The 12,060-nt window shown below is 31.6% G+C and overlaps 2 protein-coding genes across 3 annotated transcripts; both read right to left on the reverse strand.

Annotated features, from left to right (window-relative positions):
• Positions 1-3,130: 3,130 nt before the first annotated feature.
• Positions 3,131-4,065, reverse strand: LOC128296421 (uncharacterized). The gene is made up of 2 exons (XM_053031636.1): positions 3,965-4,065; positions 3,131-3,873 (listed from the first exon to the last, which is right to left on the reverse strand). The coding sequence occupies exons 1-2, from the start codon at positions 3,989-3,991 to the stop codon at positions 3,331-3,333; spliced, it is 570 nt and encodes a 189-aa protein (XP_052887596.1). The 5' UTR covers positions 3,992-4,065; the 3' UTR covers positions 3,131-3,330.
• A 272-nt stretch (positions 4,066-4,337) lies between these two features.
• LOC108468832 (probable leucine-rich repeat receptor-like protein kinase At5g63930) lies at positions 4,338-8,583 on the reverse strand. Of its 2 annotated transcripts, none has more exons than XM_053031635.1 (3): positions 8,194-8,583; positions 5,046-8,023; positions 4,338-4,957 (listed from the first exon to the last, which is right to left on the reverse strand). In XM_053031635.1, exons 2-3 carry the CDS (start codon positions 8,002-8,004, stop codon positions 4,587-4,589), a joined length of 3,330 nt encoding a protein of 1,109 aa, XP_052887595.1. In that variant the 5' UTR covers positions 8,005-8,023; positions 8,194-8,583; the 3' UTR covers positions 4,338-4,586. The 2 variants fall into 2 exon arrangements, with proteins under 2 accessions (XP_052887595.1, XP_017625180.1); XM_017769691.2 differs by having other exon boundaries at positions 5,046-8,057.
• Between the last annotated feature and the right edge of the window lie 3,477 nt (positions 8,584-12,060).

Genomic DNA, 12,060 nt, shown 5'->3' on the forward strand with positions numbered 1-12,060 from the left:
TAAAACCAAGTCGAAAATATTTTTATAAATATTTATGGAGTGTTAATAATGCAGTATTAAAATTTCATTAAAAAATTTTAACGTTTGGGTGGTCAATTAAATAAAAAGAACTAAATCGAAAAAGGTATAAAAGTTGCTAGAATGATTAAATAGCTTAGTTGTCAAATAAGAAAGGACCTAAAGTGTAAATAATCTCAAGGGAGACATTTTGGGCGGCACAAGCAGAGAAAAATCAGAAAAATTGAGGAAATAAGGTAAAATTGGAAAATTGCAAAATTAACTAAATAAAGATAGGACTAAAGTGGAAATATCTAGATTTCTCTTTATTTTCTTCATTCTCATCAGAAAAAAATGCCATAGGAGGGTTTTCTAAGCTATTTTTTCATAATTTTTGCATCAAGTGAGTAAATTATTTCCTTTTTCTTGTAATTTTTGTGTTTTTAAGACTTTTACAACTAGGCCCTACTATCTAATTCATTAGTTTTTGATTCTATGGATGATCTTGGAAGTTTCCATGGATGAGTGCTGGAATTTTATGATGAATTATCATGAAATTGAAGCTTTAGTTTGGTTGTGAGATGATTTATTTAAGTAATTTCAATAGAAATTGATGTTTAGGACCTAATTGTGAAAAAGTTGATATTAGATTTTGGTATTGAAATTCTGATTTCCAAAGGTTATGAAGTAATTTAAAATGATATAATAAAGTCTTAATTGAGAAAAATCAGCTCAACTGAGAGGTTAATTAAGTAGGGACTAAATTGTAAAAGCTGCACAGTTTAGGGTAAATATGTAATTTTTAAAATTGAAGGGCATAAAGCATGGATTGAATTGGAATTGAAGTATATGCTGATGATTAAATAATTTTATATTCTAGATTAAGAATCGAAAGATAAATGAGGAAAAGAAAGTTATCGAATAGCCCCTGAAATATTACAACTTTTACAAATTGGCCTAGGTAAGTTCATATGGTTGAATTGTATGACTATTTGTTAAATTAGAAATGATGTGATGTTATCTATATGTTGCTATTGTATTATTAATAAAGTGAAACTTTATAAAGATCGGATTGGAAGTTCAAATTGAGGAAAACGCAGGATTGAGTACGTTCGTGTTGTGACAAGTGATGAATTGACGGATAAGACCATGGTTAATTCATGGCAAAGTTATGACACGTAGGTATGGTATTATCCATATTGAGTTATGATGCGTAGGTATGGTATTATCCATACCGAGTTATGATACGTAGGTATGGTATTATCCATACCGAGCTATGATACGTAGGTAAGTATTTTCCATACCGTATTGTGAAACTTAGGTATGGTATTAACCATACTGAGTTGTGAATCGTGGCACTGAGCAAACGACGTACTCAAATTCGTAAGTCGTCCCTTAATTTGACATGTGTGGCTAAGTGATAGTTGAGGCTAAGTGTTGAACTATGAATTGATATTTGGGTATTGAGCTCAATTGACTGAACTCATCGTTTGAAATTGTATTTGGCAGGAGTTGAATTTTTAATTTTATTGATTGAATTAGTTGTGAATGTTTGGTAAGATTGTTATTGTGAACCTATGAACTTACTAAGCTCACAGAGCTTACTTTGTGTGTTAATGGTTCCTGTAGATTTATGTGATATCGGTGGATCAGATCAACACATCGGGATACACTATCCAGAGTTACACTGGTAGATTTTGAATACAACCTTTGATTTATATGGCATGTATAGGACAGGGTTGAAAGATGTAGTTTTGAAATATTGAAATTTGTATGTTTGAATATCTATGTTTTGAAGTTATTTTAGTAAGGTAATGAATGAAACCATTTTGACAAAATTAGGATAAAATAGTATTATGGTATGTTGGTAGATGAAAAACTTGTGTCTTGATTGATTTGGTTGATTGGTTTGGACATATTTGTGTATTTGAAGGTAGGTAAATTATAAAAAGGGTGACAAATGTGGTCTTAAAATGACTTATTTTTGTCCACACGGTTTGCCCTACGAACATGTGTTGTAGCCATGTGTCCCCTGCATCTTAAAATTTAAAAGTAGAATACTCTGAATTAAGCACACGGGCAGAGACATGAGCGTGTGTCTCAGCCGTGTAGGTAACATGGTCATAGACACGGCCATATGATTTGGCCGTGTGAAACCTGCACTTAAATTTAAAATAGCCACACGGCCTAGCACACGGGCGTGTGACTTGGCCGTGTGACTTCAATTTGTTCATAGGATGTAAGTTAGAGAGTTACACGAGATTAGGACATGAACATGTGTAATCACACTGCCTGCCCACATGGGCGTGTCCCTAGCCCACATGGGCGTGTCCCTAAGCCACACGGGCGTGTGAGCCATGCATGTGTGAAAAAATAATTTAGTAGTTTCTTGAAAATTTCTCTAAGACTCTGAATAAGTCCTGACTCGATTCTAATGTTCATATTGGGCCTTGAGGGTCCATTTAGGGGACGTTTGAATGTTTTCATTTATGAATGGTAAATTTGACTCGAATTGAGTATACATGCTTAGTTATCCTCAGTAATACTCTGTAACTCTATTCCGGCAACGGATACGGGTTAAGTGTGTTACAATCTAAGTTTTTAGTTCTTTCCGAGTCAATTATGCTTTGCTTCTCTGAGCTTCATCTTACTTTCTAGAAAATTCACTTCTTAGAGAATTGCTCGCGAAAATGAGCAAGGCTGTGGATTTTAATAAAGTTGGAGATAGTGACCATTTAATTCTAAGTGCTTATTAGGACTGTCGCCACCGCCCCCAACATTTTACCATTAAATTCGATGAATGTTTGCAGCGAAGCAAAGAAATTGAAGTTGATATAATTTTGCAATTTAAGGCTAGATGAAAATACAATATTTTATAATTTAATTTAATTTAAATTTATGTCAATTTTTAAATTACTTCAAGAGTGAGGATTAATGCAGAAAGAACCGAACAAAATCGAAAGGAAGACATTGCAATTATAAATAATAAGACTCAACCCTAAACCCTCAAAGTTCAACAACTTAACCTTTGTTAACCGTATCAACAACTTATTGACTAAATAAACTAATATTTAAATAAAATTTTACATATTTTCTTTTGTTAATTCATCATTATGCAAAATTTGAACCAACATTGAGTTAACATACAAATAATCTATTTATAGATAAATAATTTTTTATATAATATTTTAAAACAGAAGGCAAAACAATGATGTTTCTATAACATAAAAGGTGACTTTTTTTCAAAACTAAAGTATCATAATTAACAACAATAATTAATTCCCTCATCACTCCATCACTAGTAGTAATTAGTCCCGAATTGTTGAATTCTCTCTAATGAAATAAACTATCACGCCAATGGAAATTTACCTGTATCATAGTCAGAGAAATTATTATATGCCCTTCACCCACGGTTTGCCCATCAACAAACCTCACCAGTCCAACTCGTTGGCACTCTTTAATCCCCGGCACTTTCGGCAAAGCTACCTTTGCTCTCCCCACCACGATGTAGCCTCTTGACGGCCCTGGATTCCCGCCGATCCGCATAACTTCCAGACTCAAAAACTTAGGTTCGGATGTAACAACATTGATCAATGGGATATTAAATAGTTGTTCCCATATAAATTTAGGATACCCTCTACTTGCACCAGTCTCGTACTGATCTGAAGGGTTAACCCAAAACACCACTCGATAATTCCTCCAATGAACTTCCGAGTACACGCTCGATGGTTCAATCTCTTCCGCATAATGGATGTGTATTTGTAGAATATAATTTGTTTTAACGAAATTTGGGTCTTGTATTCGCCTTATTTTTTGGATTGAATCTAACTGAGCCATTTTGTTTTTGTGCTCGATTTCCTTTTTCTCCTTCTCCACCTATAAAAAAATGAAAAAAAAAATTCAAAAGAATATTGGTTTCTTGTGCATTAAGTAAGAGAGAGAAAATCTGTCAGACTATAAAATTTACCTTCTTGTTTAGGTTCAATGTAAACATGGTTGAACTTTGAAGAAGAAATAAGAAAGATGAAAGCTTTAATTTTGTGTGTTAATGGAGATTGGGCGGCGAGTTTTAATTATAAATGTGATATAAAACAGTTTTAGTGAAAAAGGAACTCTTTCTATATATGGAATAGATTAAGATTAGATTAGATTACATTAGATTAGATTAGATTTAATGAAATAAATAGAGTAATAATTTGACCATATAGAGAAATTTTTATTTTATTTTAAGGGTGAGATTGAGTTTTTCTCCCTATACTGAAAAAAATGCGTTTTTCCTTGTACATTTGAGTGGTGGGGCAAAATACATTCCAGCTTCTAACATAAGAACCTCTATAATATTATTACAGAAAAATATTCCATTAAAATCACAATGATTTCTTTGTTTATACAAGTGAGTTAATTATTATGTAAAGCAATTAAATTTGTGATTAAATCAAACTAATATTATCAAGAAAATGTTGCAACCATATATTATTAATTATTATATGAAAGTTGACAAATTAGCGTATATTTTTTCACTGTGTAAATTTTGTAAAAAAAAATGATCATGTTTTAATCAAAATTATTTGCCTACTAGATTATAGATTTTATTCGATTCGGTCAGTGTCATGACTCGAGGAGATATCAAACCGGCTTCCTCGTTGGTTCGACTCGATAAGCATCAGAACGACTTCCCGCATGGTTGGTCTATCAGAAGGTGACATGCTTGTGCATATTAAAGCAATTTTCATGACTGTTAACATATGACAGACGGTTCTGTCATCTCGTTGATTCAACCGAGAATCGAGCATTCCAGGTGATAGCGAGTGATCTCGGATGTAATGTCTCACCCATGTTACGAGGTCGCCGCCTTGATCTAGTGGTTGAACTGGTGTTCTGCCTGTTAGTAACTCCAATAGGACAACTCCGTAGCTATAGATGTCGCATTTTTCGGTCACTTTCATTGTGTATGCATATTCTGCAGTTTAAATGATCATGGCTCATTAGCTAAAAGCACACAAAAGCTTAATGTTTGCAACATTTTTATGGAGTAAAATTTTAATTACCTGGAGCAATGTAGCCATAAGAACCTGCAATTGCAGACATTGACTTGGATTGTGGCATATCCATGACTTTGGCTAATCCGAAATCACCGACACGAGCTTCAAACTTTTCGTTGAGCAATATGTTATTCGATTTTATATCACGGTGAAAAATCCGAGGCTTGCAATCATGATGCAGATAAGCAAGGCCTTGAGCAGCTCCCAATGCAATCATGAACCTTGTTCTCCAATCAAGATGGCAGGATGTACCATGAAGCAGCTCCCCCAAGCTACCTCTTGACATGTATTCATAAAGAAGGAGATTCGAACCTTGGTGATAGCAGAAACCGTAAAGCTTCACGATGTTCCGGTGCCGGATATTCCCCAATGTTAGAATTTCAGCTCGGAAGCTGTTGTCAACGTTATTATTGCCTTCCCGTTGTGAAGCAAGCTTCTTAACAGCAACGGCTTGACCACTTGGCAAGACAGCTTTATATACAGTTCCACAAGCTCCCCTACCAACAACAAAGCTCTCGTTGAAATTTTCGGTCGCTGCAACCAAGTCCCGGAATGTGAATCCTTCCTTTGGGGAGAAGTAAATGTCCGAAACTTGAGTACTTGGTGGCTTTTCTTGCAAAGTAGCAACCGTTCTAACCGGCCTTCTCATGAAATATATAATGACTGCTATTAAAACGAGAGAAACTCCACCGATAGTTGCTGCAATTATGGCAACAAGTTTACCTAACCGGATTTGTTTATCTTTCGTATCTGGCACACGAGGGGATGAAGATAATGGTGGATTGCAACCACCAAGAGGACCTCCACAGAGACCTCTGTTTTCGATAAAGCTGCTGATAGCCATGTTGTTGAGGCGCGGTAGTGATGGTATAGGCCCTTTTAAGTCATTATATGAAAAGTTGTATCCGAATAAGCTTGGTAGATTAGCAAAAGAACCAGGAATTTCGCCACTCAAATGGTTGTTATTAAGCATAAGGTATTCCAATAAAACGAGATTGCCGAGCTCTTGAGGGATTACTCCAGAGAGATTGTTGTAGCTGAGATTTAATGCAATTTGCAAGCCAGAGAGGGAACCTAAAGCAGCTGGTATATTGCCACTGAATGAGTTGCCCCCCATTTGTAACTCTGTCAAACGAATAAGATTTCCTAGCTCGGGAGGTATTATCCCGGACAGATCATTGTCTGAAAGCTTGAGAAGCTCCAACTGAGATAGTGCTCCAATCTCACCAGGTAAATTCCCCGTAAATCTGTTCCTGCTGAGATCGAGTCGTTGAAGCATTTTGCAGTTAAACAGTTCTGGTGGTATCCTTTCTATGAATGAGTTAGATGAGATGTTAAAGCTCGCCAACTGAGACAGATTACCGATCTCTCTTGGCAACTCTGATGTAAAGTAGTTATAATGAAGGTGTAGCCTTTGCAAAGCTTTGCAGTTCCCGATCTCCGCCGGAATCGGTCCTCTGAAGTTGTTCTGGCCTAGCTCGATCGCAGACAGATTAACTAACTTGCAAAGATTTGACGGAAGACTCCCTGTAAGGCTGTTTCCGGTTAAAAGAAGTTGAACTAATGGTAAGCAGTTTGTAACACCGGATGGGATATTCCCAGTGAGCTTGTTTGTCCCAAGGTTGAGAAACATCAGGTTCAAGTTATGACAAAGATGTCGAGGGATCCTTCCTGTTAATTGATTGTTGGATAAATCAACAACCCAAAGCAAGCTATAAGCCCCAAGTTTCCGAGGAATGGTACCGGTGAGTGAATTGTCAAAGAGCTGAAACATGATCAGTTCTTCCAAATACTGAAACCCGACCGGAATCCGACCAGTGAGATTATTTATGGAAAGATCAAGCTTTGACAAGTTCTTCAAACTGGTAAGCTCAACAGGGATAACACCAGTAAGCTGGTTTTCGAAAAGATAAAGCAAATTCAACCCTTTTATGTTGCTAAACTCAACCGGTATTTCTCCGGTCAACAAATTCTCCGAGAAATCGATCTGTTCGGCAAATGAAAGGTTCCCAATCTCCCTCGGGATCGTTCCATTCAACTCATTTCTGTAAAGAAACAAGTGCTTGAGATTTATAAGGTTCCCAAGCTCCTTGGGGACACTTCCAACAAGCTTGTTCTCATACAAAGCAAGAGTACTCAAATTCGTGCAATTGCCAATCTCTCCCGGAATCGAACCAGAGAGTTGATTATCCCAAAGGATCAACTCTCTCAAACTCGTAAGCATCCCGATCTCCGCCGGAATCGAGCCGGTTAATTCATTTTGTGCAAGACCAAGGTACTGCAAACTCTCACATGAACCTATATTTGAAGGTAAACTCCCCGTCAACCGGTTCTGACCAGCTCGAAAACTCTTTAGGCTCTTAAGGTTGCAAAAAGAACTCGGCAATGATCCATTGATATCGTTGCTATATGCAAGCAATTGTGTCAAAGAAGAAAGGTTCCCAATCTCATCAGGGAAAGGCCCTGAGAATCTATTATTGTATATCTTTAGAGTTGTTAAATATGAAAGGGTGCCTATTTCTTTGGGAATTTGAGCTTCAAATTCATTGTCATTGAGATTAAGAATCTCCAAATTTGAACAATTCCTAATCTCTTTTGGGATGTTATTGGACAACCCATTGTGAGAAATATCAAGGACAGTCAACTGAACCAATCCACCAATGCTAGGAGACAAGGAACCAGACAGGTTCATTGAACTCAAGTTAAGAGACTGAACTACAAGATTGTAAGAATAATAATCAATGGGGGAGCAACTTACACCATTCCATCCACATGGAGTTGGGTCATTAGGGTTCCAATTGCTTAAATGATGGAACTTGTCAACAAGATTTCTCTTGATTTCAAGCAGGTATTGACCCTCTGAGTTAAGCCCTTTGGATTGATGAACTAAAAGGACATGAATAAGTACAAAAACAATGAACAACCGTCTCCATATTGATGATTTCCCCATATCCAAAGGTCTCATTCACATGAATATTTTCAAGCTGAAATCAGTATATAAAATCAAATCCCACAAACCTGGAGTTAAAAAGGAATGTTTTAAACTATGAATATATCAATACACATGTATTAAATTGTAAAAGTTGAATAGAATGAAATGCATAAATTAAACAGTAAGCTGCAAATAAAACAAAAAGAACAGAGCTTGACATACCTCCATAGAGTTCATTTCCCAGAAAATATTTACACAAGGAAAAACTCAAAAAGGCTACAACTTTGAGTGAAGATATGAAATGGGGTTTTATTAAAGAAATGAAAAAACTATTTTTCAAATGGACTCAAAGTTGAATAAACTAAACAGCTTTTTATTTTTAACTTTATGGGATTATGCTAAAAGAAACAAAGAAAAGCCAAGGGTTTAGGATTTGTCTTTGTTTACAGAATGATTTTCAGACAACCCTTTTTTGTGCTTATGAAGGATTTTTATGTAAGAAAGAGATGGTCGATAAAGCATGATCATGTTCTTCTCTATCACTCCATCATCTCTTTGCCATTATATATTTTAGTGCTCCATAAAAGCTTTAAATATGAATATTTATTTTTTAAGTCTTTCTTCTTTACTCTCGTTCCAATCATATTACAATGTGTTTCAGTGTATTTAAAGAAATATAATTTTTGAGCGATCAACTTGCTTACAATGGAGAAAAAAAGGTACTATGTATATAGTCATCAGGTAGGTATAGTTAAAATTATAATTTAGGAATTTTCATATTTTAATTTATTATGTATTTACATTGAATTAGGAAATTAATATACGAATATATATGAAGAAATCATCTCATACAAAAAGTCTTTATTTTAATATGAAAATTAGAGAAAAAATTACATATCCTCTTAAAATATATTTAAAAATATAAAAATAATTAACATGATATTAATATATATATATATATATATATGTAACATATTTATAGAGTTTAAAATTTATAATTTCAAATTGTGAGTTGCTAGAGATTCTTTTCAATATCAATAAGGCAACCGCCCATGTGAAAAAATTAATATTTTTCCACCTTATCTCCTCCCTATATGTTATTATATTATAAAATCTATACTCATGTCAACTTGTAATCAGTTAGAGTTTGGATTTATTTAAATACAACAATTTTTTGAATTTAAATCTTAATTACTAATACAACAATTAATCATACTTAATTAACTATTTTATAACCTTTTCTATATAAACAAAAATATTTAGAACATCATTCTATAAGTTGTATTTTAAAATTTGCTTAATATAATATTTGATATCTAAATTTGATATTTTTAAAATTTGGTATCTCAATTTTTTTCCAATTTGATACTTAAACTTGATATTTTTTCCTAATTTGTTACCTAAATCTTTTTAGGTTCAATTTAATACTTAAATTTATTAAATGTTATATATATTACATAAAACACTAACATTATTTTTTTTTGTTATGCTACAAAAATATTGTAGTGAATTTATATACATATAAACAAAAAAATTAGAACATCATTCTCTAAGTTACATTTTGAAATTTGATGAATAAAATCCATCCTTAAATTTTTCATTCTTTTTAATCAATAGGGCTAGATTACAAAATAAAAGAAAATATCATTTATATATATTTTTTTATATTAATCAAGCTAAAACTATATAAATTAATAAAACTATATAAATTAATAAAATTAACAGTTTAAATTTATGTGTCTTATCAAAAACTGAATTAAGATTTTAATATTTTGTAGAATTATATTCTAACAAATTAAAATTTATAAAAATTAATTTTTTAATATATGTAAAGTAAGGAGATAAAATTCATAATTACACCTAATATAGTAACCAAACAAAGTAGGTCCCTTTCCATCTTCATTCATTCTTTACCATCCCAAATGAAAATGGGCAAAGCCCATTGTTTGTATTTGTTTATTTATTTATCTATTTTTATGATAACTTTGAATAATCTTCATTCTTTCCCTTAGTCAAGGTTGAAATGATATGCCTTTTTTTTTTTTTTTTTTTGTAGTTAAAGCTATACATATCCAGTATCCCCCCTTTTTATACCTATGAGTTCCACTTATATAATTAAAACCATGAGTTTTTAACTTTTATATATTTTTACTCATTGTGTCTTAATTTGATTAACATAAGTATTATTATCATGAGTTATAGAATTATTTATAGTCTCTCTCCAACCTTTAATTAGGAGGATAATGTACTTCGTCGCATTTGAACTCACGTCCTCTTATACTGGCAACAATACATATATTAATCGAATTAAAACTCAATCAATAGATTACATTTAAATTTAATTATAAAATATATGCTTTTTAATGGAGATTTAATTATAAATAAATAAATATTTATTTTTTATATATTTAACCCCAATTTAATAACCCTTCTCACTAAATTAATTAACTAAGATAGTCAATGGAACCGAGCAAATTAAGTGAATTTGATTATTTTGGTTATGATATCATAAAAACCAATTATCAATCATTTTCATTAGACTTGGTTAAGTCGATTTTCAATTTTTTTAGGTTAATTTTTTATTAGTCTTTATGTGTAAGTCGTATATTTAGTCTATGCACTTTAATTTGGTTATTTTTATTTGTTACATTCACTAAGTTTTGTTATTTTCAAAATTTGATGCGACAAACGCATTATTATATATAATGTTATTTCAACTTATTATTTTCACATTTTCTTGTAAAAAAAAGAACCTAGTTAGTGATTTAATAACTAACGTTTGAAAGATTGAAGTTTTAAATTTTGAAAAATATAAGGACTAAGAATTATGAAATTAAAGAATATTGACTAAATCTATACCTATACGTTTAGTACAAGACTAATAGCAGAATTTAATAGAGATTTAACTGCTAGAATTTGGGTCGAGACGAAAATTTTAAAATCCGAAAGTATAGGGACAAAAATTGATTAATTCGAAAATTATAGAAATTAAAATTGACCAAATTAAAGTATAGAGCTTAAATCCATTACTTATACATAATATAAGGACTAATAGGAGAATTTGACCATTTTCTTAAAATAATATTTAAAAGTATGCTTTTTTTTTTGGTTCGAAATATTTATATTCTCACGAGTGAGATGAAAGCCATCACATCTCTCCTTTATATCCAAAAACTACACTAACAATATGTTTAATATTTTTTTCGTACATATAAATAAAATATTTATAATAAAAAAACCACTCAAATTGGTTTTTGTATTGTTTCAAAAGTTGTCTTCAAATTGACTAGTTATGATTAGGTAACAACCCACTTATTTGATCAAGTCCATCCCAATTTTAAATAATTATTGATCTTAATTTTAAAAATGAATACATATTTGATCAGTTCTTAGTTCGATTGATATAAGTATTGTTGTCAATACAAGAGGATATAGGTTTGAGTGTGTTGAAACGCATTATCCTTCTATTTATGGGTTGAAAAAGGAATATGAGTAATTCTAAATATTATATCAAAAAGGAACAGACATGATCAAAACTTATAATAAAACTGTTTTAAAAAATAAATAGATATTTTAGTTGAATTTGAGAGTTGAGAGGTTGGTATGTTTATTAATTATAAATAAATAAATAAAAACTCAACAAATTTGCATTATTTTTCTCCCACCGCAACAAATTTATTCAAGGAAAACAAATATCATAGAAATTTCTTGAGTCTAGTAAGGTTCAAAATCTAATTAATTGGCCATTAATTCTTTGAGAGCAGTGAATAAAAATATTAAATTTAAAAATGAGTTTTTGAAAAAAATATTAAATTTATTTAAAATATGAAATCAATTTTGATAAATTCTAGCAATTTTAATAATATTTTATTAAATATTATGTAAATTATTTCACTTCAAAATTAAATGTATAATAACATATAATACTATAACATAAACCTTATAATACTTTAACGTAAACCTCACAAATATGTTAAATTATTTATGCTTAAAATTTTAATAAAAGAAAAATATAAAATTATTAAATAGTAATAAAAAACAACATAAATTAATTTTATTTTTTAAATATCGATAGTTTAAAATAGATTT

The sequence above is a fragment of the Gossypium arboreum genome, chromosome 8, assembly GCF_025698485.1.
Source record: "Gossypium arboreum isolate Shixiya-1 chromosome 8, ASM2569848v2, whole genome shotgun sequence".
In the NCBI taxonomy this organism is placed as follows: Eukaryota; Viridiplantae; Streptophyta; class Magnoliopsida; order Malvales; family Malvaceae; genus Gossypium; species Gossypium arboreum.

Bases quoted from the DNA above. Each gene is read 5' to 3' on its own strand.
- LOC108468832 (XM_053031635.1), bottom strand. From the start codon at position 8,004: ATGAGACCTTTGGATATGGGGAAATCATCAATATGGAGACGGTTGTTC. The intron at 4,958-5,045 runs GTAATTAAAATT...TTTAAACTGCAG, and splicing joins TTATGGCTACATTGCTCCAG to AATATGCATACACAATGAAA.
- LOC128296421 (XM_053031636.1), bottom strand. From the start codon at position 3,991: ATGTTTACATTGAACCTAAACAAGAAG. The intron at 3,874-3,964 runs GTAAATTTTATA...ATTTTTTTATAG, and splicing joins CATTGAACCTAAACAAGAAG to GTGGAGAAGGAGAAAAAGGA.